This window comes from Saccostrea cucullata, unplaced genomic scaffold, assembly GCF_032062105.1.
Source record: "Saccostrea cucullata isolate Sc308-1 unplaced genomic scaffold, CSIRO_AGI_Scuc_v1 ctg4809, whole genome shotgun sequence".
NCBI lineage: Eukaryota > Metazoa > Mollusca > Bivalvia > Ostreida > Ostreidae > Saccostrea > Saccostrea cuccullata.
In genome coordinates, this window is record NW_026930571.1 from 16,678 (window position 1) to 44,433 (window position 27,756).

General features: G+C 31.8%; 1 protein-coding gene and 1 long non-coding RNA gene across 2 annotated transcripts; both read left to right on the forward strand.

Annotated features, from left to right (window-relative positions):
- Positions 1-1,121: 1,121 nt before the first annotated feature.
- On the forward strand, positions 1,122-5,861 carry LOC134229125 (uncharacterized). Its single transcript, XR_009984127.1, has 3 exons — positions 1,122-1,249; positions 5,615-5,697; positions 5,812-5,861. It is a non-coding gene; the product is annotated as an uncharacterized LOC134229125 (long non-coding RNA).
- Positions 5,862-10,049: 4,188 nt separating this feature from the next.
- Positions 10,050-22,836, forward strand: LOC134229126 (uncharacterized). The gene is made up of 7 exons (XM_062710841.1): positions 10,050-10,061; positions 10,609-10,635; positions 12,791-12,883; positions 17,198-17,275; positions 20,563-20,743; positions 22,400-22,456; positions 22,542-22,836. Exons 1-7 carry the CDS (start codon positions 10,050-10,052, stop codon positions 22,739-22,741), a joined length of 648 nt encoding a protein of 215 aa, XP_062566825.1. The 3' UTR covers positions 22,742-22,836.
- The last annotated feature ends 4,920 nt before the right edge of the window (positions 22,837-27,756 follow it).

The window sequence follows — 27,756 nt, forward strand, 5'->3', positions numbered from 1 at the left end:
CAACAATATGTACCGATGGACGAGGATGTGTGTAATGAGAGTAGGTACATGTATACAATCATATTGTGACCGAAGACAATATATACAAAATGACATTATCTACCGTCACAAGTCTTCAAATGTTATAAATGGAATACACGTAGTTGAGTAGTCATTGGATATAAAGAACTTGGCTTCGTATGAAATTCTTGGTAACCATGACTGTGTTATTCAACCATAGTATCGGGTATTTATAATTATGTCTTCAAGGTGGTTTTATGACAGCCTAACACAACAATTTTTTTGAGCAATAAAGTACATATCAGCACTGTTCGTTGACATGCATATGATTCTTTTGTGTTTGATCAACATTATTCAGATCATTCATTTGCGTTATGTATTTTAAATAGTCAAAGACAAATGCAAAGTGATTATTTATATACATCTTGATCTGCTAGATAAGCATGGAACAGTGTAGAATGCCAACCTTTCATGAGATCTATTGGTAGATAAACTAATTAAACCAGGAAGTTAATATAACTAAGTAAACGAAAAATACATGCATTTTACAGTGTATTTTAAAAGAATATAAAAAACGTGTTATTTTCTGATAAAGGAAAATTTTTAATTTTCAAGATTTTTATTTTGTGAAATTCTCTTTGCATGACTCGGGAAGAAAAATTCTCAATTAAATATGGAGGTAACGAACAGTACTCAAGCTCAAAAGTCCACAAAACAATACAAATTGTAAGCAGAGCAAATACGGACCTCCAAAACATCAGAGGTAGGGTCAGGTACCATATGGTATCTGATTTAGTCCTCCAAAATAAGTATTATACATGTGCTTTCATAAAAAAACTGTTTTGTTCATTGGATATATGTATATTATCAAATTAGAACTAAGAAAAAAGATTTCTAATTTTCAAAAAATCATTAACAATGTTCATGTAAATGTACAATGTTTATATACATGTATAGGGTTATTTGCTTATCCATACATGCAGGCTACCTGTATATACATGGACATGTATAGAATTCTATATAGAGATATGATCTTTCATGGTTTTTAACAGCATGACAATTATTATTGGCACTAATATAATCGATGAATATCCAATTTTTTTTAAATGCTTAAAGATTACAATTAAGGCAGTCTAATTGGAAAAACCAATCTCATAATTTTCGATTCACGATATTTATTTTTCGAAATTTCATATTTGAGTTTAGAGCATTTGATGAGGATCGCATCACAATAGTGTTATACGCAATGGTATGTACCTAAATGTTTTTAAGGAAAACTTAATTATGATGTATTCACAACTATATAAGTTTTAGTAACATAAAATTTTATGGTTAACGTTCCATTGTATAAAATTTATTATTCTAACATTTTGATCTTTAATTTTCTCATTTTTTTTTTAATTACACCTTTGGAAAATATTTTTTTATATTACTGACAATAAATAAATGTAACATCAATACGTGACAAAGATTAAAAGGGTTAAAAAAAAATAGCGTTTGTTTTAATTTTTATTCTGCTTGTGATAGCCAAATAATATACCGAATAAATAAGCAAGAAAATAATTCGAACTCCGTGCTTTCTACAAATGAAAATCTTAATCATTCATATCAGGGAATATCTCTCTAAACATATAAAAATAAATGTGTTCTTTAATAAGGGTAAAAATACAACATAAACTTCTTTTTTCAGAAATCAGCAATATTTTTAAAGATATGATGCCTGAGTAATCCTTATATGTAAACTGGGATAATTTTGTAAGAATTTGATACAATGTTAACGTTTGTGTAAAACTCTGAATAAATAAAAATTACAAAGAAAACAGCACCAAAGAGATCTAACAGCTACTTCTTCATATTTTGGGGGTTTATTATTTATTTCATATTTATAAAAAATCAGTTAAAATATATAAGAATCGAATTTTCAAATCTCCATATGTATCCTTAATTATAATTACAGTTGTTATATTTTTTTTTCAATATAGAAAAATGACATGTATTCTACTCTTTAACAAAATCTTTAAAATCTGTAAATTTAAAGAATTTAGACCATACCCGGAGAAAAAATAAAAATTTTGACTATTTGTTAAAATCGTTAATTTGGAACATATTGGTAACAGATAAAGAAATCTGGTTTGAAAAAATAATTATTGAGGAAAATCAATCGTAATTAACCAGAAAAAACACTTTGATATTTCAACAATGTCTATTATTTCAATACTCTTTTTAACCCCACCCCCTTCCTTATGACAAAGACGATTCTTTCGCCCTGTTATAAAAAGCAAACTTATTTTTAACATTTTTATCAGTATGCATCCATTAATGAAATTAAAACCAAAAAAAAAAAAAAGAACCACAAAAGTGTAACGCACAAAATCATTACAACTTTTGCCACAATTTATATTTTTGAAAATCCGTGTTCGATATACTGGCAAGAAAAAAAAAATTAATTTTAATTGTAGGTTTCATATCAGTATTTCACTAGAGTTCACGTCAAATCATGGCTGACGCAAAATAATACCTGAATCTTCTGTCATGTTGTAAATTTTGAATTTACCGGGTGGCAGTTAACACAAAATTAACTGTAAATTTACTGACACCCGGTAAATTCAAAATTAACAACATGACACTTCCCTTCCGATTCGGGCATTTGATACTGGAGGTTTTATTATGAGATGAAAATCGACATGTAACTTTCTGTATTGACAAGATTTATTAAAATTTTGGGGCGTGCTGATTTTTCTATATACTGTATTTGAGTGGGGAGTGATTAGGCCCTGGACTTCATTTTCAAGCACCTGCTCGACTTTGACCGAAACAAACTTTCGTGCGTTGCTGGATGGCTGTGTATTTTTTTTTTTTTGGTACTACAATCTTGATAAAAAATGTTTTACAAGATCAGAAGTTAATTTTCAATACCGGTAGTTACATCTACTTAAACTTGCTCACTTTTTGTTGGGCAACCTGCAAGTCGACATTTAAATGGACACCTGAATTACCTTTGTTACTGAATTTTGGAAATAGTCAGTTTAAACTTGCCGGTGGGGGATTGATACTGCTAATAAAATAATCTTATAATGCTTCTTTAAAAGAAATATCACCTTGACAGATTCGAGCTGACATACATCAGTAGGTTTACATCAACGACAACCTGCTTTTTGATTGGAGTGTGTAATTTCAAATAAACTGTATTGTATTGTAAATATTTTGTACTGCGCTGTTTAAATTTCTTGGCAAATCGTGTTTAAACTATAATAGACATTTTGGAATTATACACTGTTTATTGCATACATTTTACAAGGTAAATTAATTCGTTTAATTCCCTTTGCTACACCTATACTTTGATGGGTGTTGTCTGTACATGTTTTACTTATAAGTTTTCAAAGTGAAACTCTTTTAAGATTCCTTTGTTCCAATGTATAAAACTTTTCTTATTCTTTTGAATTTGTCGATTAAAATGTTTAAATCAATTCGTTTTCAATTAGCATATGATAGTAAAAACTCTGTCATTCAGTGCTTTTGACAGGTACATGTAACAAAAAATATATTAAAAGGTGAATGAATAGAACAACTCTGCTACTTAGTGACCTTTCATCAGAAACAATTAATTAAATTTAATGGTGTTATGTTAATATTGTGATATTAAGCTCCTAGGAGGCCAGCAATGACATAAAGTTATTTAAAAACAGGCGAGTGGAGGATAGTTCATAATTCGACATTTGGATATATTTTAAAGGGGCATAGACACAGTTTCAGCTAAAAAATTATTTATTTCTCCATTTTTACAAATATTTAACTAAGTACTTTCTAATGATCATCAAAAATCTGAACTTCAGTTGTTGAGATATAAGTCAGATTTTGAGCTCTAAACCTTAAGTTTGTTATGTAAACAGGGTCCATGTCATGTTTTGTTTATAGTACGTAGATTAATTTACCAAATATATGTTTCTTCGTAGCAGACAATTTCAATAAAGAAGTTAATTCTAAATACAATAAGACAGTTTCTAGTGCTTTGCTTAATTTCATTTTGTTACAAATAAAATATTTTCTATATGTAAACAAAAACAAGGCACGAGCCCTCTTTACATTTTGAAAAACTTTAAGTTCTGTATCTCGTTTGTTAATCAATAAATGATGTTCAAGTTTTTGCTGATCATTAGAGGATGTCGGAATTTTAGGCATTAAAATTGGTTATTTAATTCAGTTGAAACTGTGTCCATGCCCCTTTAAAAAAGGTTTTGTAACATCCGCTGAAAATTCTTTTGTTATAACTTTAAAACCTATTATTCTTATACAAATCTTTAGGAGAAAAGTCTTACTTTCTCAATGTTTATCTGACCGTTATAAGAAATCAAGCAAAGTATTGAAAGAACTGATAGCCGAGCTTTAATTGCTGGAGAATATTGTCTGATCTGAATTAGTACATATTCATTTTTTTCCTTTTGGCCATTGATTTCTAACAGGTAGAGTCTGTATGATTATGATTTAAAACAATATCTCATATACCAGTAATTAAAATTAAAAGTCCAGACCCCAAGATATGTTATGATTTTGAAATTTAATAAATAATACTTCCAAGAAATTCTCGCATATTTTCTATTCAATTAGCATTTTTTTCTCATAATTCATAAATTCAGTCTTGGAAATGTTCAAATAATGCACATGTGTATTTTGTAGATATTCTTTTAGTTTAAAACAAACGGTACTTTTATCGCCAACTACATGTAGAAACACCGATACATGAACATGTTATTCTTAAAATTTCAATTCAATATACTATTAGTTTGCTGAAAATCAAAACAGAATATAACCACTACATAACTCGACGAAAACGATATGAAACATGAAACTCTGCAACAATTTTAACATTTCGAAAAGCCCGTGCGATTGAAAATAGTTCGCTTACAATATGCATTCAGCAGCGTATGTGCACAAATTGTTATATCACGATTATCCCAATAAAGCAAATATCTAATTTCTTTTTCACTTTAATTCTCAAGCAAAAATATTGATCATTAACTTTACTAATGATTGGAATGTTAAAAATATTTGTTTAAATATCGTCTCGCAATGGGACTATAATGTTTATCGGAAACGCTATTTTGTTTGTTTCTTTGTTTGTTTGTCTTTTTTTTTTTTTTTTTTTTTTTTGGTTTTTTTTTTTGTTTATTGTGCTATTTATAGTAAGACAGTCGATGATGATGCCTATAGCCAGGGCTCTCAGCAAAGCCCGGCTAAAAACGACGTTGATCGCGAAGTAAGATGTTGGATCTGTCGATGAGATTTGAACTGCTAACGTCGACCAATGAGCTAAATCTTATTTGTATCCTTTGGTGATTGACACCAATAAGAATACGAAAGGTACAACAAAACATTTATGAGTGTGTTCTAGAGTATAATGCATATGCATATCTAAAATCCTCAGGCAAAGAGTTTGGTTCGTGAGTCCGATAAAACGCATTTTGCCCTCAAACATAGTCAAAAAGTGAATATTTTTGGTGCAGCAAATACTTATGTTTCTAATATAAAAAAAATTCTATTTGATTCAAATAACTGTGAAAAGAATAGAGGAAATTTACATATAATTCTATTGTAGAAATAATTTTTTTAATAATAGGCCAATTATGGGCAAAGAAATTTGGCTTACAGCCAACAGGATATTGATGCAAGTGACGAATCATCATTTGCAAACAGTTCAGGGTTTGTATATATTTAATACATTTTAATAAAGATTAATATCAACTTTATCCTTTTACCTCATGTGAACACAATCATTTACCAGTATTGAAAATGTCCATTTAATTTATATTTAAGATCTTCAGATGGAGGCCGGAAAAATGTTTCACAAAATGGATATGAACAGGCAAGTAGAATAAAAACAAAAGAACATTTACATGGCTTATAAATTGACTAAAATAAAAATCTACCAAAGGTCGAGAGAATTATAGTTTTCAATATCTTGGAGTTTAATTAAACGTTGAATTTAACATTATATTAGTATGTACGAAACATTCCGAATACTAGCGTTAATTATCGAACACCCCATTGAAATGTTGTCTGGTGATCTTACATTGTTTAAAATAGTGGCATTCCTTTGCTTTACAAACGCATTTGCAATTAAGCTCGTTCAGCCAACTAGTGCCAAAGGTGCAATTACCCTATCCATATTATTTGGTGTATTTATTTATAATGAAATAATATATATGTTTTTAATTGTAAAAATTAGGTCTTGGCTTTTGATGCAAACACTAGATTGCATACGCGTCGAAGAATATACTTTGGTATATATCTATGAAGTAAATCATTTTTATGATTATTATATAAATCTAAAGTTTATTTGCCCAGATTCTCAGCAATACAATCGCATTATTGCTTGACTTTGTATCCAGAAAAATAGTATTGTTATTCATATTTAATGTGAAATTAACGACCATGATATAGTATACACTTATCCTATAATTGCAAGTCGGATAGCTTTTTTATTAACCCGATACAGGGTCTATTCCTGACATGGTTTGATGAAAAACCTACTCCATTTAACAAATAGATATGTGTTTTATTATGTTAATACATATTACAATATCTGAGATTTGAATTACAGGATATAAACAGTTTCATTGTTTCATTGGCAAACATGAAAACTGATATAAAATGATCATAAAAATTTTGAAGATTTAAAACTAAGGAAGAAAACACTCGTCTGCAGGAATAATCTGAAATCCTTACAACTTAAAAATGCTACTGAAGTCAAAATGAAATCATCAGTCTATATATTTATCGCAGTAAATAAAACTTTACTGCAAATTTTACTAAAATTCTCCAAATATTTATTTACTGTTTATAGCACCATTTTTTAACTTTAACCGAAAATTGTATTTTCTTCAAAATCATTATTTTAATTTATCTCTTTCGTCAACCTAAATAAAATTTAGTTTATTTCTTTACTTGATGGCATATATTTTAATGCTGTGTGATGTAGAAGTATTGTAATGTTCAGCATACCAATTTTTGAGAATGGTTTTCGGGCTTCCCGAGTTTTGTTCACTCATATGTCATTGGAATGCTGCTAATTTAGATATTTACTCAGCACTTAGGAGTTTTAAGTTTCCTTTTTTGTCAGAGCCTACTGCGATGCGATATCTCGGTTGTAGGAAAACTGACGTTCTGCAGTTCAGTTAAATTCAGCTACATAAGGATTAATCCTTTCTATGTATACAACTCTAGATCAAATGCTTAAAATACAGAGAAGATAGAATGGCACTCGTATAACAAAAAAGTATTTTTTCATATCAAATTTTATCGTTCCTAGCAGGGGTTTGATTAGCTCACAGTGAGAATAAATTGCATGGTTTTGCAAAAGTGCCTGCTTTTATTGATTTCAAATTCAATACGTGTTTTAAAATTGTAAAATTAAAAGAGATCCGAAAAAGAATGATTTTATGAAATTTAAATTCAGGTTACACGACATCCTAGAGACCATGACAAATTAGGTACTTCCTTCGAAAGGTAAGTGAATTGTATTCGATTTTCATTCTGATAAATTTGATATCGAGAAAATGCTCTAAATTTTTAATTTAAAACAAAATTACACCTTTTCTAAAGTAAACTGGTATTGAATAAGTTGTAATGGGTAGCGAATTTGGTCATGCGTACTATAATTGAATCAGAGAGGATAATGGAAAATAGACTCATCCAATAGGCTGATCACCCCATTGAGTAGGTAGAATGGGTCATGCGTATATAAAGGAGACGCTGGCAGCTGCCAGGCCTTATTCTGACGGAATCAGTTATAGAAAGCGCAAGAAGAAAGCTGAAGAATAAAACGTCAGGTAATTAGTAAATATTTGAGAAATAAAAGAGCAAAGGTTAGAAGTGCATTAGTGGAAAGAAAGCAGTCTAGAGGAATTGTGGTAAGGAACCAGGGCGAAGTAATTCTGTATAAGGGTGAAAGAACCTCGGTGCTTCACTTAACAATTTGAACTCTGGCTGTTCCAGGAACATCGTGTAGGTTATCTTGCTCGGGGACCACGGCCTACCATTTAAATTAATTCTACATAGTTCCAATCAATAATAACTCAGGTAGAGTAAGAGGGAATATATACAATATCAATCAAAGAACCCTTGTCCCTTGTAGAATCCAGTAGGTTTGCACGTTACAATGTAATTAAAAAAGATCTTACAGCATTATTTAAGAGATAAAGTCCGCGTTTTCGTGAATGTTGCAGAATAACCTCCGAGGTCGAGAAATGTTGTTTGAAAGATAAAAGCCGAGGCGTCTCTCCCCCCCCCCCCCCCCCCCCCCCCCCCCCCCCCCCCCCCCCCCCCCCTCCCCCCCCCCCCCCCCCCCCCCCCCCCCCCCTCCCCCCCCCCCCCCCCCCCCCCCCCTCTCTCTCTCTCGCGCCGCGCGCTCTCTCTCTCTCTCTCTCTCTCTCTCTCTCTCTCTCTCTCTCTCTCTCGCGTGTCGCGCTCTCTCTCTCTCTCTCTCTCTCTCTCTCTCTCTCTCTCTCTCTCTCTCTCTCTCTCTCTCTCTCTCTCTCTCTCTCTCTCTCTCTCTCTCTCTCTCTCTCTCTCTCTCTCTCTCTCTCTCTCTCTCTCTCTCTCTCTCTCTCTCTCTCTCACACACTCTCTCTCTCTCTCTCTCTCTCTCTCTCTCTCTCTCTCTCTCTCTCTCTCTCTCTCTCTCTCTCTCTCTCTCTCTCTCCTCTCTCTCTCTCTCTGTGTCTCTCTCTCTCTCTCTCTCTCTCTCTCTCTCTCTCTCTCTCTCTCTCTCTCTCTCCCCCCCTCTCTCTCTCTCTCTCTCTCTCTCTCTCTCTCTCCCTCTCTCTCTCTCTCTCTCTCTCTCTCTCTCTCTCTCTCTCTCTCTCTCTCTCTCTCTCTCTCTCTCTCTCTCTCTCTCTCTCTCTCTCTCTCTCTCTCTCTCTCTCCCCCCCCCCAGCCGAGGCTTTTATATCTCAAACAACATTTCGAGACCGAGGAGGTTATTCTGCATCATTCACGAAAACAAGAACTTTATTTCTATTCTGCTACATGTAGTTAGCAGCCCTAAAATCCGACTGATCGTTTCTCTATAGAGAATCGAATTAGGTCACCATGCTGCTTTAACGCTGTTCCATTTAACACCAGAGTGTAAATTTGTTTGTTTACCTGTGAATAGAGTGCAGACAATTTGAGCTTTCGCTGCATTAAAATTAGTCTTTTATTGTTTGTAGCTTAAAAATATTAATCTTTTTGAATATACAAAAATAAAATCAGTTTCCTATTTTACCACTTTACCAAGATTACGGAGTTTAAATATGGCGGAGGGAGGTTCGGGAAACAGCACCGCTTGGCCTTAGAAATCTACATTCATCAGCTACTTTCTGCAATATACAGTGTTTAAATTTCAAAAGACGACACATCAACGTGGTTTAAATACGTATTTCATTTTTAAGTCAAATGTACATTTCAACTGCACAGGTTTTATACGTGTTTCTGATCTGATAATTTTTTGATGACGTTCGTGATTTATTGGAGAATAATGTCCGCGGCTTTCCTTTGAAGTAGCCAATAATCGTAGTAGAATTCATATTCTGGAACAGAGAAAACCAGATAAAAACTATTTTTTATATAAATTAATCTTTTTAAAGACCATCAGTTCACCGTCGTTCCAGAGAGCAAAACACAGAACAGAGCGGTAACCCAACAAGGCAAAGAGAATCAAGGAAAAAGGCAAGTATGAAAATGACCTTCTTGAAACAGTCTTTCATACATACAATGTTATTTAAATCTTCAAAATGAAAACAAGGATCAAAAATGAAAATGTAGAAAATAATATTTTCAATTATTGTTATATCTGCACTCTGTGATTATTTGATATCTGAATTTGTTTATCTTTTACACATTACCTTTTGAGTGACTGTATTAAATTCTCCAAGGTAAGAAAGATATCAACAAAAGTTTCCTTTATTCAACAGAAGCATCAAAATAGTTTGAATTTCTGTTTTTAAAAAAAAAAGGATAAAAAAAATATGAAAAATCTTATAGAACGAAGCCCCTTTATTTTCGAAAAGGAAATGATCTCTGAGGTGAGAACCAAGAAAATTAAACCGTTGGACAAAATTTGTTTTATATTCTGAACTTTTGCGATTTATAGAGGTACTATCCTTTGTGTCTCCCTAAAATGCTCTGCTTTCTTACTTTTTCGGAATGGATTTTTCCGTTTTATTTGACAACATCAGTAAAAAGAAGATGGACCTTATCAGAAAACATATAAAAATAACAAGCGTTTAGAAAAACAGCGCGCAAAATCAAGTAGGACAGACTGACAGACAGACGGACGGCTAGGCGGACGGACGGACAGACGTAGAGGAAACCTATATTCCCCTCCGGTTTCACCAGTAAGGAGCTAATAATAGAAACTTGTTTCAAAAAATTATTTTAATTTGTAGAATCAATCAGATTTTCTAAACAATGACAATTGAATTATTAGTCAGCGATTTTATTGTATGACATATGAATTTTATTTCCACCACGGATTGTAATATTTCAGATGCATTACTACTAAACTTTCTCCAACAATAAAGTTAAATTCATGTAAATAATTTAATGAATATTCTCTTTTATTCCTTTTAGAAAAAGGAATCAAAGAATCCAAATTCGGTAAGATATGATATTCTTAAAAAAAAAAAAAAAAAGGAAAGCAAACTTAAGGATGTTTTTCTTCATGTTTTAACCAATTAATCCATAACATTAATATTGATTAACATTTTTAAAACATTGAATATTGGATTAGATATTTTTACAATGAAGAAAAAAACGGAGAATGAATACCAGTATAACTATATTTGTGTTTATAATTGGTGTTCCTAACTAGTAAAATGACAACACAAAAATATTCCGATATCTTCCAGTTCTAATAATTTATTATAAAAGTTAGTATTAGGTCACTAACTGTGTGTGTAACTAATAAATAAATATATGTTCACTGGTAGACAATTAATGATCATGGTCATGAGATGTTCGTAGCTTTTGTACAGATTCGTACAGTCTAACATGAAGTGTAGTACGATATCCTGTGTATTTCTTTTGCATAATTTGCACACTACTTAATTCTTCCGTCTCATAAGTAATTGGGAGATTTTTGAGTTCAAATAGTTTCCAGGTAGTTCTCGCGGTGTTGGAGACTGAGTATCTAAAGTGGGTGATGTGTAAGTTCTTCGTGTATTTCTGCAGAACGATTTAGTTCTGGTCGGTATCCAAGTGAGTTCATCTATTCGTTATAAGAAGAAAGCTTTATAAGATTGCTGAAGTAGTGATTCCAAATGAGTTTTGATGGTGTTTTTCTACTGATTAGTTACTCGCTGAAAAAAGTAATCTATATTGTAACTTTTCATATTCTTACAAATACAGACTATAAATCCGCGTTTCTTCTGAAGAATATTATCTGAGAAGGTACTCAACCTTGCAATAAACAGACGCTTAGAAAATACTAGTATAGTGTAGCTAGATTCCAGAGGAGTAGTTGATTCTTCTGAATAATCTATTCCATCTTTATGAGTCCCAACGAGTAAATAGTGCATGGTGATTGAGATTGTCGATCGAAGGCTTGAATCTTACGTGCTGCAAATCTTTGTAGTATTTCGAGATTTAGTGAATCGTAGTCTAGTTACATGTAGTATTGTATGCCAGGGCATAAACGATAGTGTACTACCTAGACAGTGAATCCTTATATTTTCATTTCATTGTGAAATAGAATTGTACATTTAGACTTTAAAAATATAGATATAGATTTAAATTACACAAAAAACTCCCATGCCAATTTCAATAGTCTTTGGCCACTGACGTCAAACACAATGGCAGCCGTACGAGATTTACATTTGCCCCCCTTAAAAATTAGCGTCAGACACAGAGATCCATATAGATGCGAACGAGATTTGCATGCATACTGCATTAGGCCTCCTTAGCTCCTGACCTATCGGTCTGCCTAATTTACATTCCGGTTTAATGATCAAGAAATCAATTCCGCTAATTTTAATTAATAATTAAGAGTTATCATAGAGAATTAAATTAGAAATGGAAATATTTTCTGCATGTAGACTTCTTTGACATGATTGTCCACATATTGTAACCATATAGAACTGCTAGTAAAACTTTCCATTGTCTGGAGCTTTAGAGATGGTTTTACCGTGCTTGCGCACCCCAATATTTACATGTATCAGGGAATTCATTATTTTTCGTCCCTTGTCGCATGCTTTTGAAATTACGTTTTCGCTCGTGAGTTTGTCATTTAGGTTAGTTCTTCTCTGCAGATTGTGATTTGAATACACTAAGTATCTTACTTCTGCTAAAGTCAAAGAAAACTGTTGAATGATCATCGATTTCGTTAGGATTCAAACTTTTGTAAGCTTATAATTGATTCTTAGTGTATACTTTTTTCATTTCAGCTGTCTGGATATCATTTCTACACAGGACATAGGAAAGGGTATATGAAGCTTTTGGTTTCAGCTGTGTATTAATCATTGTTGTCTAATAAACTCCCAAATCTCTATAAATTGATTCATACTGATGTGTTTGTATTAAATATTTCTTTTGATGGATAAAAAATATCGTATGTCTCTTTTCTTGTAGAACGTATAAGTGCGTAAGTAAAATCTAGCTATGCTTCAAAAAGTTAATTAAATTAATTTTACAACAAGAAGGAAAGAAGAGAATAATATTCATTATATTTTAATTTGTTAGAGAAAAATGCATAAAAATAAACAAAAAAAAATCAACTTCAAAAGAATAAATTAAGACATGTCATGTTTCTATTCAGTCAACAAAATCGCAGGAATCGGGAAGCAGTGATGGGCGTATTCCTAAGATTTTACACATTTCCCCTAGACAGGAAGGATTATATAACAACCGGGTAATTATATTATTTTTCATTTACAACAAAAACGAGTGAAAATGATAAAATTTATAGTTTTACATATTTAAAATGAACATTATGTACATTTAAAACACCGGGTACTCCGTATAACAGCCATGATCAAGTTTTTAACGTCTCAATCGTAAGTAAGGGGCCTGTTTCACAAACGTTTCCTAAGATATGTCATAAGACATAACTTAAGATATGCCTAAGTCATAACTTAGGAAGTTCCTAAGATTTGTCCTATCTGTTTCACGATACAATCTTATCTTAAATTTTTCCTAAGTCATTTCTTAAGTTGTGCCTTAAAGGACTAATGAAATAACTTCGCCGTTCTATCTACAACTCTCTGTACATAGGCAATTTAGCCACATAAGATCCACATATGCATTACCTCATATAAATAAATATACATGTACATATGGATAAAAGCATACTGTATATACATGCATGTATAAAAATGGATCAAATCATACGCTATTTTTTAGTTTACAAAGGCGTGCTCTTCGAATGATGGGGAATTATTCCAGTATGTGTACATCTATTTCGCAACCTCCAGTTTTGTGAACGGACATTTTTATATACCTTGGACTAATATTAACACGTTTGCCTGATGAAATCCTAGTAATTCCATGCAAAGTAAAGCAGTTTTAACCTGGAGAGAACACAATTATACATATACAAGTAGTCTATTGGATTTTCTCTCCCCTAACAATCACTCTCTCTCCATAAGAAATCTTGGATATGCAGCCGCAATATTTAGTTTCTTCCTAAGTCATCGATTTACCTGTCCTAAAGTTACGACATAACTTAGGAATATCCTAAGATAGGACGAGGTTAGTGAAACGGATAAGTAATGAACTTAGGAAATTACAAGCACTGTGCATGTGGAATATGAAAGCTTCAGTACATGTACCAACAATCAAGTTTTACCATGGTAAACAAGTTTCAAAATTAGGGAAAACACCAAGGTATAGAATGAAAAAATGTTGGTACCCAAAGAAAGGTATTCCAAAATAAATTTACTTGTCTAATATAAAAGCCATATTCCCATAGAACTCAAACATTATGGTAAAGATTAAGGCTTTCCATACGTAGACCAAACTAAATCATCAAGGTCAAAAATCGCAATGGTTGGTACCAAAGAAAAAGATGTTGACAAAAGCTAATAGTTAAAATGTGAAATTTACAAGCCCTATAGCACCAATCTTTCCAAACGTTCAAGGCGAATTTCTTTAAAGTAGGTCTTGAAAAAAGAATACTCATGTGAAAAATGAAAGCATAAGTCTATCAGTTAAGAAGTAGTTGGCAGGGGTTAAAGTTTGGTAAATTTTTCTTATTGAATAAAACATCAAATTAAGTGTCAAAATATCAATTTTCGTATATTTATATATATTTAGGTCTAAAAACAAAATCTATAGAAAAAGTTCGAAGCAACAATAAAACATAGGTACACACAGACAGACCAAAAAGGGGGTTTGAAGTGTTGACTACAAGTGCATTGGAAAGAATCTTGCAACGCACGAAAATTAAAATAAATATTTAATTTCTTAGAAACCATATTATAAAGATTTATGTCCAAACAAAATATTCTCCAGAATTAATGAAACCTGTTCACATGCTCCTTGGGTATTAAAAAAAAATAATGTTTATAATAGCAACATACCTCCTTCTTTAAGATTAAAATTTAATTTGTTCACGAAACAATAATTCAATGTCAAGAATTTAAGATTTTTTCAAGAAATGTGGATTATCATTTACAGAATTATTATTTATAATACAATATAAATATTTTCTATTCTGTAAGGCCAAAAAAAAAAAATTCAAGCACTCGATTTAGGTAACCTAATACTATAACAACTTTTATTTAGAAAACCATCACATTCAAAAATTCCAAAAAGTTAAAAAACAATTTTTTATGACGCATAAAAGCCACGTATCCGGCAGACTAGCTCTAATGTCATTTCTTGGGTTATTGTTAAGCGTGGAATATGTTAAGCAAGTGCGTAGAACTATTCTGTAACAAGAAATGTATAAGAAAACCCTACATGTAGATCAGGGGCCTGTTTCACAAATGTTTCCTAAGATATTTCGTAAGACATAACTTAAGATATGCCTAAGTTATAACTTAGGAAGTTCCTAAGATTTGTCACAGCTGTTTCACGAAACAATCTTATCTTAAATTTTTCCTAAGTAATTTCTTTAAGTTGTGCCTTACTAATGACAGGTAATTCATTTCCTCCTCTAACTATAAGGACCAATGAAATAACTTCTCCGCTCTATCTACAACTCTCAGTATGTCAGTATAAATTATATTTTTAGCTTCAAAAAGGGAGGGGCGAGGAGATTAGGGATTACCTCCACTTTCAAAGGACTTGGACAGAAGTATGTTTTAACTTTGCGAAGCATGCTGCTAGAACTAAACATTCACATTGTGAGACACACCCTTTCATGCCCTCTACCCTTCCGGGTATACGATTTTTGTATTTTTTAAACATTTGTTCTACGTGTTATACGTTTACTTTATTTTGCTCTTTATAGGGTATCTACTTGTGAAATTCAAAATGATTGCTTCGTAGCGAACACATGTGAGGGCATTTTAAAATGACTACCCCATGTTAGTTGTTCGTGCCGTGTAAAGTTTTCTCATATATATAAAATAAGAAGGCCATGCCAGAAAAAAATCTCAAACTTGCGACTACAGATATGGAAATACTAAAAGAAGTTAAAAAAAGGAAATCTATTTAAATCTTATGCATAGGTATACATGTTATTAAGCAGAGAGAAAAACTGGTTATAATCTCATGGCCGTTGGAACACGGGATGGAGGTAATAATAATTTTACCGCTGTATAGAATACCATAGACGACAAAACTGCATGCGTTATGCTTGTGTCCCCTTCAATAATAACACCCTAGAGGAGATAAGATGCAACCATTCTTGGGAGAAAAATCAACAGTATATATCCAGAGCTTGGTTGGGGGTTCATCAAGAATCATGTACATATTATGTACCTATAGAAAGCGAACAAGCGTTTCCATTTATTTAAAATATAATTTTCAAATTCTAATCTAATATCGAATAAAATACTAGTAATAATATACAGATATACATGTACAGGTAGATAAAATCATAAATGTATACATGCATGTATAAATCATAATGGATCAAATCATGTGCTTTTTTATGCTTACAAAGGCGTGCTCTTCAAATGATGGGGAATTATTCCAGCATGTGTACCATCTATTTCGCCAGCTCCAGTTTTGTGAACGGACATTTTTATATACCATGGACTAATTTTGACACATGTTAACTAATTATTGAAATCCTAATAATTCCATACAAAGTAAAGCAGTTTAATCATTCATATACTAGTAGTCCACTGGAATTTCTCTTACCAAAGACACCCTCTCTCTCCATAAGAGGTCTTGGCTATGCAGTCGCAATATTTAGTTTCTTCCTAAGTCATCTATTTACCTGTCCTAAAGTTAGGACATAACTTAGGAATATCCTAAGATAAGACGAGGTTAGTGAAACGGATAAGTAATGAACTTAGGTAAAAGTTCTTTCCTAAGATAGAACTTAGTCCTAAGTAGGCTTTGTGAAACGGGCCCCTGATCAATGAAAAATATGGACAAGGATATCTTTTTTGCAATCAAAAAAAAAAAACCAAAGGAAAAGAAACCGAAAGACTTAATGCATCCTATTCTGGTGTGATATTATTGATTTTATATTGATTTTAATTTAAAGTATTTTTTCAGATGTCATTGAAAGTTTTGAAATAACTTTCAATAATAAACTTGATTTAAAATGAATATGTTTTATTTTAACATTAGACATGTAAATAAATTTATAACAACTTTCTATTATTAAAGTCTAAAAAAATCTCTAGAGTTCTAAACTTAAATCTTTACTCTTAACCTTGAAAAAATACATAATTAAAAATAGCCATTGGTCAATATTTCCCGCCAAAACCTTTGACCCCCTTTGTCCTGTGTGTCCAGCTAATTACTAGCCCATGGGCAGTCAAAGTGTATAGTTGTGTTTTTTGTATTTGGAGAAATTTGTAAGACCAGTGACAATTATCCATAAGACATACACACATGTAATGTATTAGAAAATAGGGATGGATTCATACCCATAGTTTGAATCTGCTGTATGATGGTATATGATGATGCATTTGGTATTTATACAACTGTAATAAACATAATCACAGTGAACCATCTTGTTTTCAATTGCTGCTCCCGCTACACTGAAATCAAGCAATTTTTCTTGAATTCAATTCAAATTATGATAATATTTATTCTGTAGGAACCTGGTGTAAAGTACATCGTAAGAGATCCCGAAAGATCGTTGCCGTTTTCAGATGATGATGAGGTATTGATTAAGGTAGGAGACACTGGATAGGCCAATTTTTTCCTTAAATTCAATTTTCTGAAAGTTCTCTTTATATATTTTATGAAAGAAATTCAATCACACATTGTTTGCTCACATAGTCTCAAATATGGCCCATCAGACCCCTGTAAGAAGATTGTGAAATCAGAAATTCCACTTGAGAATGAGCCTTATTTTTGAATTATCATTTGATTTATTGCAAATTTGTGTAATACTTTGAATAAAGATAACCTTTTTGTTACTTTAAATCAGTAAGTCATATTGATGCTGGAAAAAAAGAGAAAAATATTAAGTAAAAATAGAACATACCTAGCATCGAAATTGAAAATTGAAATGTATGATTCAATTTTTACAAAAAATCAACGGGATAATTAAAATGGGTTCTGGAATAAAATGTGAAAAAAAGAAAATTGAATTAGTGGTTTCAGATATTTTGGCGATTAAAAAAGTGTCAATGGCAAAAAAAACTTTAAGATTAAGTAGATGACGTCATAATTAGTTATTTGACCTTTGACCGCTTGATATGACTTTGACCTTTGTAGTACATAACGAATGGGGACTTCTTATATATGTTTCCAAATATCAGCCCTCTTCTATTTATGAAACAAAATAATAACAGAGTATTTCATGCTTGTTTATTGGACTTACCGGGTAGATCGATAGTGTAAACAAGCTCCCAAGTGACCAATATAGGAGTATTATAGGATTCTCTGATTTTTCCCCAAAAAATGACACAAACATGCCAAAACTTATTATTTTTTTATAGGGATCATTCATTGTTGTCAATATAGTACTATTCTTTTTTTTCTTGAGTCCTTTTTAAGAAATGAGTTAAAATAGAATTCACGGGTGTTTTGTCCTACCTTAATAGATCTCGTTTTAAAGCAATGTCCTTCCTGCTTATATTCAAAACTTGAGATCCTCGGAATATTGTACCTTTATATTCACAAATACTTGCATGAATTATGTATGAATTATCATTAAACCCTCTATTCATGTTATAAAATAAGAGAGTCATTCACAAATACGTAGACAATGTTTCTCTGCATCATATTATTTTTACAACATTATACATAAACTTGTTTCAATATGTACGAGGGGTGATCAAAAGTTCGCGAATTAATTGAATAACTTCCATAAAAGAAACAATATTTGGTTTCAGTGCTGATTATATTTTATTTTAAATTAGTACTCTCCGATTTTAATGCACATCTCCAACATGCTGCCTTATGCGCAAATTACGTGATAAAGGCGGTCACGTGACCTCTTCCGTAGCGTTCTAGAACGTCACAAAAGCTGAAAGATTTTTCTTAGCTTTATATTATTTCAATGTAAGTAATTTTTTATAACAATAAACAGTTCATTTGTCAGAAATGGTCAATTCTCGGCAACAGAATGGGTGGATAAGAATATCCTTTCCAAAGATAAGCATGGCGACCATTAAAACCCAAATCTTCTGTCTCAGGAGAGACGTATAATCAAGGTGGATGAGAATGGGTGCCTCCTTTTTTATCATATCTAATATGTTTAAAATCATAAGTAAACGATAAATTAGGAATTTAATGATTATATTATTGTTGAAATATTCAATTATTTTTCAAAGTGTAATTTGGAGGTATTGGATAGCAAATTGCTAATTAAAAACACATCTCTTTTCAAACTTGCTTTCACTGGACAAAATAACAAGTGTCATATTTAACCATCTGCCTTCCTTCACCAAAACGATCAATCCAAACATTAATTGAATTTATAGGAAGTCATTTGTTTAAATAAACTATGTGAAAATTATTATATGCTACTTCAAAGGGATTTTAAGATATGCCATAAACTATTCGGTCGTTTGTTGAACGAGTAGAACCGAGAATCAATTTTTTTTTGTCACAAGTGACCTACATAGTGACGTCATTTTTACATTGTGACGTCACAAACAAGAAGCAAAACTTTATTCAGCACATACTATTTATAGAACTTGTGTATGGCTATGTGTGTGCCTATTTTTCAACTAATCTGAATTGTGGTTTTGTAGATAGAGAGAAAGTTCGCGAACATTTTGATCACCCCTCGTAAAAACATACATTTTGTCGATTAGTGACGATTCATTCCGTTTGCTTAAATTGAACACATGATAGTCAGTTTTAAGAGCAACATGATTTTTCACCACGGAGCTCGGGTAACTTACAATGTTGCATCAAAAACAAAGTTGACAAAGTTTCTCAAAATTACTGAGTCTCTTCATTTAGAATCAAACACAGTTTATAGCGTCTTCCCAATTCATAAAAATATATCCAAAACACTTGACACCCAGTTTGCTGACAATTTTTCGTGTAGCTAAAGTTTGATTGTCAACGCTTTCATTTTTTCCCGCGTAACTCTGTTTTCACAAGTTCCGTACCAGTAAAACACACATTACTAGCTTTTTTAACAAGGTTTATAAAATTTATCTGTTTCTTCGCAGACCGTCCATCGTCCAATTCAATCTTTACCACACAAAATTATTCTTTTTATTATCTATATACCGTTCTTGGTAGCCTAGTGGTAGAGCGTTCGCTTCGTGATCGGGAGGCCCGGGTTCGATTCTTCTTCGCGGCGCCGCGTCAAACCTACGGCGTAAAAATAGGTAATTATTTCGCCAAGCGCTCGGTATCAGAAGTGAAAGCCACGTGTCTTTCTGATATGACCTTACAAAAGGAGGTCCGGTGTCACGGTAGGCGCTGGCACGATAAAGAACCCGCACTGCTCAATGGCCCTGAGTGCCGAGTATAGGTCTAAATTTCAAGCCCTTCACCGGCTACGGTGACGTCTTCGTATGAGTGAAAAATTCTCGAGAGGGATGTTCAACAATACACGATCAATCAATCTATCCATTATCTATACGACTCATCTATTATTTTTGGGGGTTTTATCAAGCACTTTAGGGTTTGTTTTACAATAGATTTCATAAATGAAGTAGACTGCGATGTTTACTTTACAAAGCATGGTCAATATATACAGCTGTTAGGGAGTAAAGTCTTAAGAATGATGTTAACAATAACACGTAACTGATACAATGTATCATTTTATTTCTTTTCGCATTTACTCAGCAATTAAATCTTAAACTATTGCTACTCTAAGAGTTTTCATAATTCATACACATCGAATATGTTTCAATTATTACTTGATTCTAACTCTCTCTCATCCAAAATTTCCTCACGTTTTGTAAAATGAAAGTGCACAACATAAAAAAAACTGATTTTGCTATTTCAAAAGAAATTGGGGAATTCATCGTGATCTTTTCTTTTCAGAAGAAATCGAAATGTTGGAAAAGAGATTTTTGTACGTTTGCAATTATTGTTTTCATCTTCCTTGGAATATCTTTGGCAGCAGCATTGAGTGCTTTAAATACAGATCAGCTTTCTGAACTGCCAAATATTTCTAAAAATTTCACCAGGACCGTAGAATTTCTCAGAGCAGAGATTAAGAAAGGTATGTTGCAGGGAATATCACGAAAACTAGAGTTTAGCTAGACCTAAAAGAAAGAGCTCTTACTTCAAGATCGATCTTAGGACGATTTATCTGAAAAAGAGCTGTAGCAATACATTTCACAATCACTTAAAAAAAATTTCATTGCAATACCATCTGTTTGAATAAAAATCAAATGAGTGTTGTGTTGTATATGGGTTGTCAATAAAGTTCGACGACTGTGTCTTTTGTGAACTTAAATGGGTCTAAAAGTTTTTATATTCTAAAAATGATGGTTCTCATAAATATACTTTACTTTGCATTGTTTCAAAATGTACACAGCTTATATATATGTATAAATATCATTACGCACACTTAGGATCTTGCACAGTAAAGGGAAATTGATAATGAAGAGAGAGTTATTAAAATTCATTCAAAGGTCGTTTCATAATCGAAATGAAATATATGGAGATAACGAATAGCACCCAAGCTCAAAAGACAATTAAACAATACAATGATGCAGAAGAAATGCTGAACTCATCAGAGATGGGGTCCGATGCAATTGAGAAAAGAATATCTCCTGCCGAACGGTCACACCCGCCGAGTGCTCCTTGTATGATCGAAACATAACAGAAAAAAAATCTGTCGACAATTCAGTATGTGAATTATGGCCTACCAACTAATATGAAAACGTCAATCGGCATTTGACTCAATGATAAAATGTATTAGCTGACAAGGTCGTTGTATCGACCAAAGAACTTACGAAATAATGACTTGAAACGAGACTGCTGATATTCTTGTTTTATCATCTTGCTTATAAATAATCTACCTCGTTTTAGACATTGTACATACAGAGAGCATGTTTTTGCATATCGAATGAACTAAGATATATACATGTATAAACGCCGTATGCAGATGATGAAGGAACTAGTATATTGTTCATAAGGGAAGATGGCAATTTATTGACATTCGTCACAATTTAGTGTATAAATTATGGTGTGAAATTAAGTAAACAAAAAGATAGTCAGTATTTGACTTAATGATATATTATTTTTGCTAACATGATAATTGAATCGACAATCAAATTAATGACATGATGATTTTAAACGAGACAGTTGATATTCTTGTTTCATCAATTGCAACTTGTCTGTCATTAACTTTCTTCGTTTAAGAAATTATTCATATGTAGAGGATGTTCTTTAGTATCGAATCAACTAAATAAGAAAGGAAAATTGACGATTGTAAACAAAAGTTTTAAACTCCTCACGTTTATCAGAAAGTTAGGTTGTTGGATTACCATTAACATTTTATTTAGTAAAACAAACGACATATGAAGGCAGGTCTGTGGTATTATTTCTCAAGGTCAATAATTTGCCAGTCCGAAATCTATACAGTCATGTATATCTAAATGTTAAGTTGAGGGTAAGAGTAAATGTTTTCGAAAGAAAGTCAAAAAACAGCTGGCCGTGCACCTCTAATTTATTTCAGTAACAAATTATGCTAACTTCTTTTACTTTTTTTTAAACTTCTTTTAAGCAAAGTTTAATTACTTCTTTGCCGATCGTGGTATCAGAAATGACTAACATATAGAGGCTATATGGAAGAACGACTATTCTTGTTTATCGTTACATTTTGTTGACTTTTCTTAAACCTCTAATAAACTTTAAGTATTTTTTCCAGAGATTTCAAATACGGCTACCAAAATTAAAGAATATATTTCACCAATCATTGGAACTGGTAAGTAGAACAGAAATTTTCTTTTTCTTACCTTCGTTGCTGTTTTTAAAAAATGTGTGATTCATCATCAAACACTTTTTTTCAGATTGTGTAAACGATTGCAATGGTCTGATGAACGGGGATTACCAGTCCTGTTACACGTGCCAGGGCTTCATTTCCTGTTCTAATAACATAACTGTTAACAATACATGTGCAAGGTCTGATTTCGACGGTAGTTACCTGAAATGGGACGACAGAATCAAGAAGTGTCAATTTAACAGCACAACATGTTTTGAAAAGGGTTAATATTTACTATAATTATAACAATTACTTTATAAAGGATTTAGTATATGTCAATATTGATAATAAAGTTCAACCAATAGATGTGAAATTCATTATATAAATTTCATTATATTCTAAATACACACTTAAAGCAATATGAGCTGCATTTTTGAGAATTTTATTTTGCTGGTAAAATATGTTATTATGATGAATCTGTATCTAATCTAAACCCCGATGATCAATAAAACCAAAATAAAGTTTAAAATGTTTCAGAAGAAATATTTCTGTACAACTGAATATACAGTATTATATAAGAAATTATTATTGTACTGGACGACAATAATTCAATTTTGCTTCAATCTAAGGATATAAAAAGTTCTTTCATAGCAAATATGAACAACAGAAGTTTATAAATGTTCTATTTTTCTGTTATTGAAATAGTTAATTACAAATTTGCAACATTGTTTTTACGATGTCAAACATGCAGCTCATATTGCTTTAAGTGAATTGTCTATAAGTCATGTGCAAACTTGCAAATATTGCTGTGCAATGTGTGAGGCTTAATAATTGTCAAGTTAATTTTAAAATAATTGAACATCAAACGACTTTCTATAGAATTTTCTTATTGATAGAATTAAATGAAATCGTCTTTCTGGTTGAGGTAATTTGTAATTTCATAATGAATATACATGCTGTCTTAATAAATATTTTATACAAAGATGTATATTTTCGTGATTTAATTTTTTAATTCAGTATTTGTACATTTGCCATTAAAGCAAAGAGGATTTAGGAAGAACGGGTTATCGTTCTTTCGAGCTGTAGAAAACATGATATTACATGTATTGAATTCTTAAAAACGGTCTTGTTTAGGAAAAACAAATCTATCGCTCTGAGTGAATAATTTATTTAAAAGATACCCATTCATGTACACGTATACATATTGTTATTTGTTCAGTTTAAGATAGAGCATTTATATTTGCAAAGAAGTGAAAGAATATACCAGTTGATATTACACATGTATATATTCATAAATCACATTTGGTTATGACTTCGCGTGATTAAAATAATCAGACAGGGATTTCGTAGTTAGTACATGTATTCAACCCTCAGTCTGACATTTACAAGTACATATTTATGAATCAAACTATGGAATTTCAGTGATATACATGTAATATTCAACATTTACGAAAAATTTAATTTTGAAATCAAAACTAACCATAGTTTACTCGCAAGTTCAAAATTCGATAAAAACTAAGTAATTAGGAAACATGGCAAATGCAAACATTTGAAAATATCAGATGTAGAATCCGGTGCCATGGAGTTGTAAGTCTCTGACATCCACTGTGTGCGCCTGGTCCTGATTGGGTTAGCTAAAATTCTTTAGAAAATTGAATTTGTAAATAAGTATAAAAAAACATCAGTCAGTCTTAATAAAAAAAACATTGTTTGCTGCCTAGGTAATAGACTGAACATTAAAATTGCGAAATTATGTCTGTGAACGAGACTGTCGATATCCTTGTTTTATTCCCTTGTTTGGCAATAGTTAGCTTCGATTTTGTAGAGGATGCATCACAATATTTAGCTGAAAAGGGTATATAGATACTTGAGGGATTGGAAGTGGAAGCATATTCATGAAGTCTTGTTGTTTAGAAACATCTTTTACTCGTAAAATATCGAAATATGGGAGAGACATAAAAGGCTCTGTCGTAGCTTTTTAATGCTCTCCTTCAAAGAAGGGAGGGCATATTGCTTTGCTGCTGCCTGTCGGTCGGTCGGTCTGCTGGTACGTTTAGTTTCTTTCCTTTTCTTCACAATTTGGTAATTAAAACAGATTTATCATCAGAATATCTAGGTCAAGTTATGTTTTGGATACGATCGAGCCATTTTTGACAAAGTTATACCCCTTGGATAGAATAAAATCCAAACATTTGATTTTTCCGTTCAATTTCTTCGCAGAGGTTGCGAGTACTGAAATGAAATTTGGTATACAGATTTATCAGATGAATTCAATTCTGTTTTGCGTATGATCAAGCAATTTGGGACAGATTCATGACCCTTGGCCTTAGAAAAATTCCGATTTGGGGAGGGGGGAATGATAAGTGTTTTACGAACATCCAAACATTGATGATCATCAGCAACAATAGCATTACAATGTAGATTCTCATGGAAAATAGTTTAAAATAAGAGGCGTTGCTTACTTTTCAGATATGAATTTTATGTCTAATCATGATGTGAAGAAAATTTGATACTAGTATAGTAAATAGTATTTTTTTTAATTTTATCTCACAATCAAATTAAAAATCTACTTATTATGAAAATGATATTTACTCTCATACCTATCTAATTCTCATTAGAAAACATGATAAAGCGTTGCTTTTTAAATCAGAATATCAAATTGTTTTCTGTGCTTGTAAAATAACATGCATCTATCATCAAAAGCTTGCTTTCAATAATCGCCCATGAAAATAGTTTTAGTGAAATATAATATTAATTAAATTATCATAAACCATTCTGCTTCTGAACATTTAAAAGATTTGTACGTTAAGAGATAGTAATATACCAATTTAAACAGTTTAAAGGAACTTAATATAAATCTTTTAGGTAAACTATTACCGGTATAAATACATGTAATTAATGAAAATGTTGGCAATAGAAACTAAAAATAAACATCTGTGCGGTATAGAAGACTTGATTGAATTGACTATAAAATGAAGCATCTCTAGATAACAAACAGTATTCAAGATCAAAGTCCCTAAAATGGTCTTCATTAAAAAATGTTAATACTGTAGGTATAGGAATATTACACCTTAATGGAAGTAACAGTCATAATACCCCGTTCATTTACCTATATGTTTCTAAATATTGAGATTTTCTTCATTAATGTTGAATTTGTTTTATCAATTCTGTTCAAAATGAATTTTAAGTAATCGGCTAATAACGGAACTGGATTGGTACAGTGTACTAATGGGAAGCCATTGAAGGCTTTAAATAATTTGAACAAGCTCTGTGACAAGAAATATTGTTATTGTACAAGAAATATTCCTGGATGCATGAATATAAATTTATTATATCATCCCCCGAAGATCGTAAATTTGGAACCCTTTTTTGCTTTAGTTTTTATTCATGTCATATTGTACGTTTTATTAAAGGAACTCTCATTGCTCAAAGTCCCATAGGCTGTCTTTTCTATAATTGCCGTAAAGTTAAAAAGATCTTTAGTTTGGTTGTGTATATTAAATACATTATCACTTTCCGAAACCTTTAGATTTCATTGCTGTACTTAATTACTATGTTCATTTTGTTGTATCGAGAGTTAATGTTTCAATTTTACTTTAAAAACATCCTGTTTTTGAAAAATGTACGTGCAACAAAAAAAAAATCCAATTGAATCAAACAATGTTTTATTTTTCTGAATCATAGATCACTTTTTCTAGAAGTTGTTTCTGTATAAGCATTAATGATAAAAAAAAAAGGTTTCTCATGCCAATTTAAATTGTTCTGATAAAGTTTTGTTTTACAATGTAGTGGTAGGTGTTTAAAAGAATTAGTTTTATAAAATAAAATGCAAACAGCACGGTCATCAAGTACCAAATTCAAAATACAGTAAGGCATACAAAAGTTTTTAGATAGTATTTGGTGTTTATAGAAACCAAACCAGTTTAAAAATAACCAATATTCTTTTTTTCTCGAATGTTTTTAAACAAAATTTATACACTTGTGCATATTCTCAAACAGTGTTTGTGTATAAATCATTTATTCGAAAAAGTGGGAAAAATAATAAGGTTTGCAGGGAATATCTTTTTTAGTGTATCACATAACGACCTTTGAAGGGAATATTGTCTTCTATCTTTTAACGACATGCATGTATCTACCTGCTTTCCAGTCCGACGACAAGAATGCCCAACCCCCATCCACTATCCTTGCACTTATCAAATGTGCTTCAGAAAAGATTGAAATCATTTAAAGGTATGCAAAGTCTTCAAGTGCAAAACATCATGTGTCTCAATTCGTATTACCTGCTTATTAATTGTAGGCAACAATGTTTTATGAAAAAATGACCCATTTGAATCGGATAATGTATAGGGGGAATGGCAGACATAATCTGACCCAACTAAAACTGATTTAGGGACAGTCTGCATGAGGGTCTAGCATAATCTGCATGAACCCCTAAGAGGCGATCTTCAATAACCTGCAGTGGGATGGCAGATTAAGACCCATCAAAAACTAATCGAGGGACAACTTGCAAAAGAGTTGCAGGCAGAATCTGAGCTCCTAGAAGCTGATCTCGGAATTAACTTTAATTGCAGAGCACAGGTTGTTTGGTACTTATAATTTTTAACTTAGATACTGTGACAGGACTAATTCTACTTAGACCTTATGCACTGCTAGTTCATATTAAGAACCGCAATCTTAGAGTCAGTAGCATGGATAACTTTGACATCATATACTGTTAGGTTAAATTTAGAACCAATAACTTTGAGACAATAGCTTTAAAAATTTAGACATCATGTTTACTTCAAGTTCTCATTGCGAACCAGTAAATTTGAGACAGTAAAGATGAAAACATTGCCATAATGTATATTGCTAGTTCACACTGAGAACCAAAAATCGTAGAGAAACGTGTAGTAGCATAAATTACTTTCAATGACATCATATACTACTAGTTTATATTGATAACCAATTATTTTGGCACAGTAACATGGAAAGTTTTGACATAATGTATACTGTTAGATTACAACGAACCAATAACTTTAAGACAGTAACATCGAAAACCTTGACATTATGTAGACTGTAAGTTAACATTAAGAACCAATAACTTAAAGTCCTACACGCTATATGAACGCCGAATTTTGTGTGAAACAAAATAATTAATGATTTGAAACACATGAAGTGTAGTGAAAAAATAGATGAAACCGATTTCCTCACAATACTGTATGACAATCAGCTGAAAAAGTAATTACTATCGCCTTAAATACACAGGTTTATTCCTTTTGTTATGAAAAAATACATTTTTCAGTGACAATAATTAACATATGTCT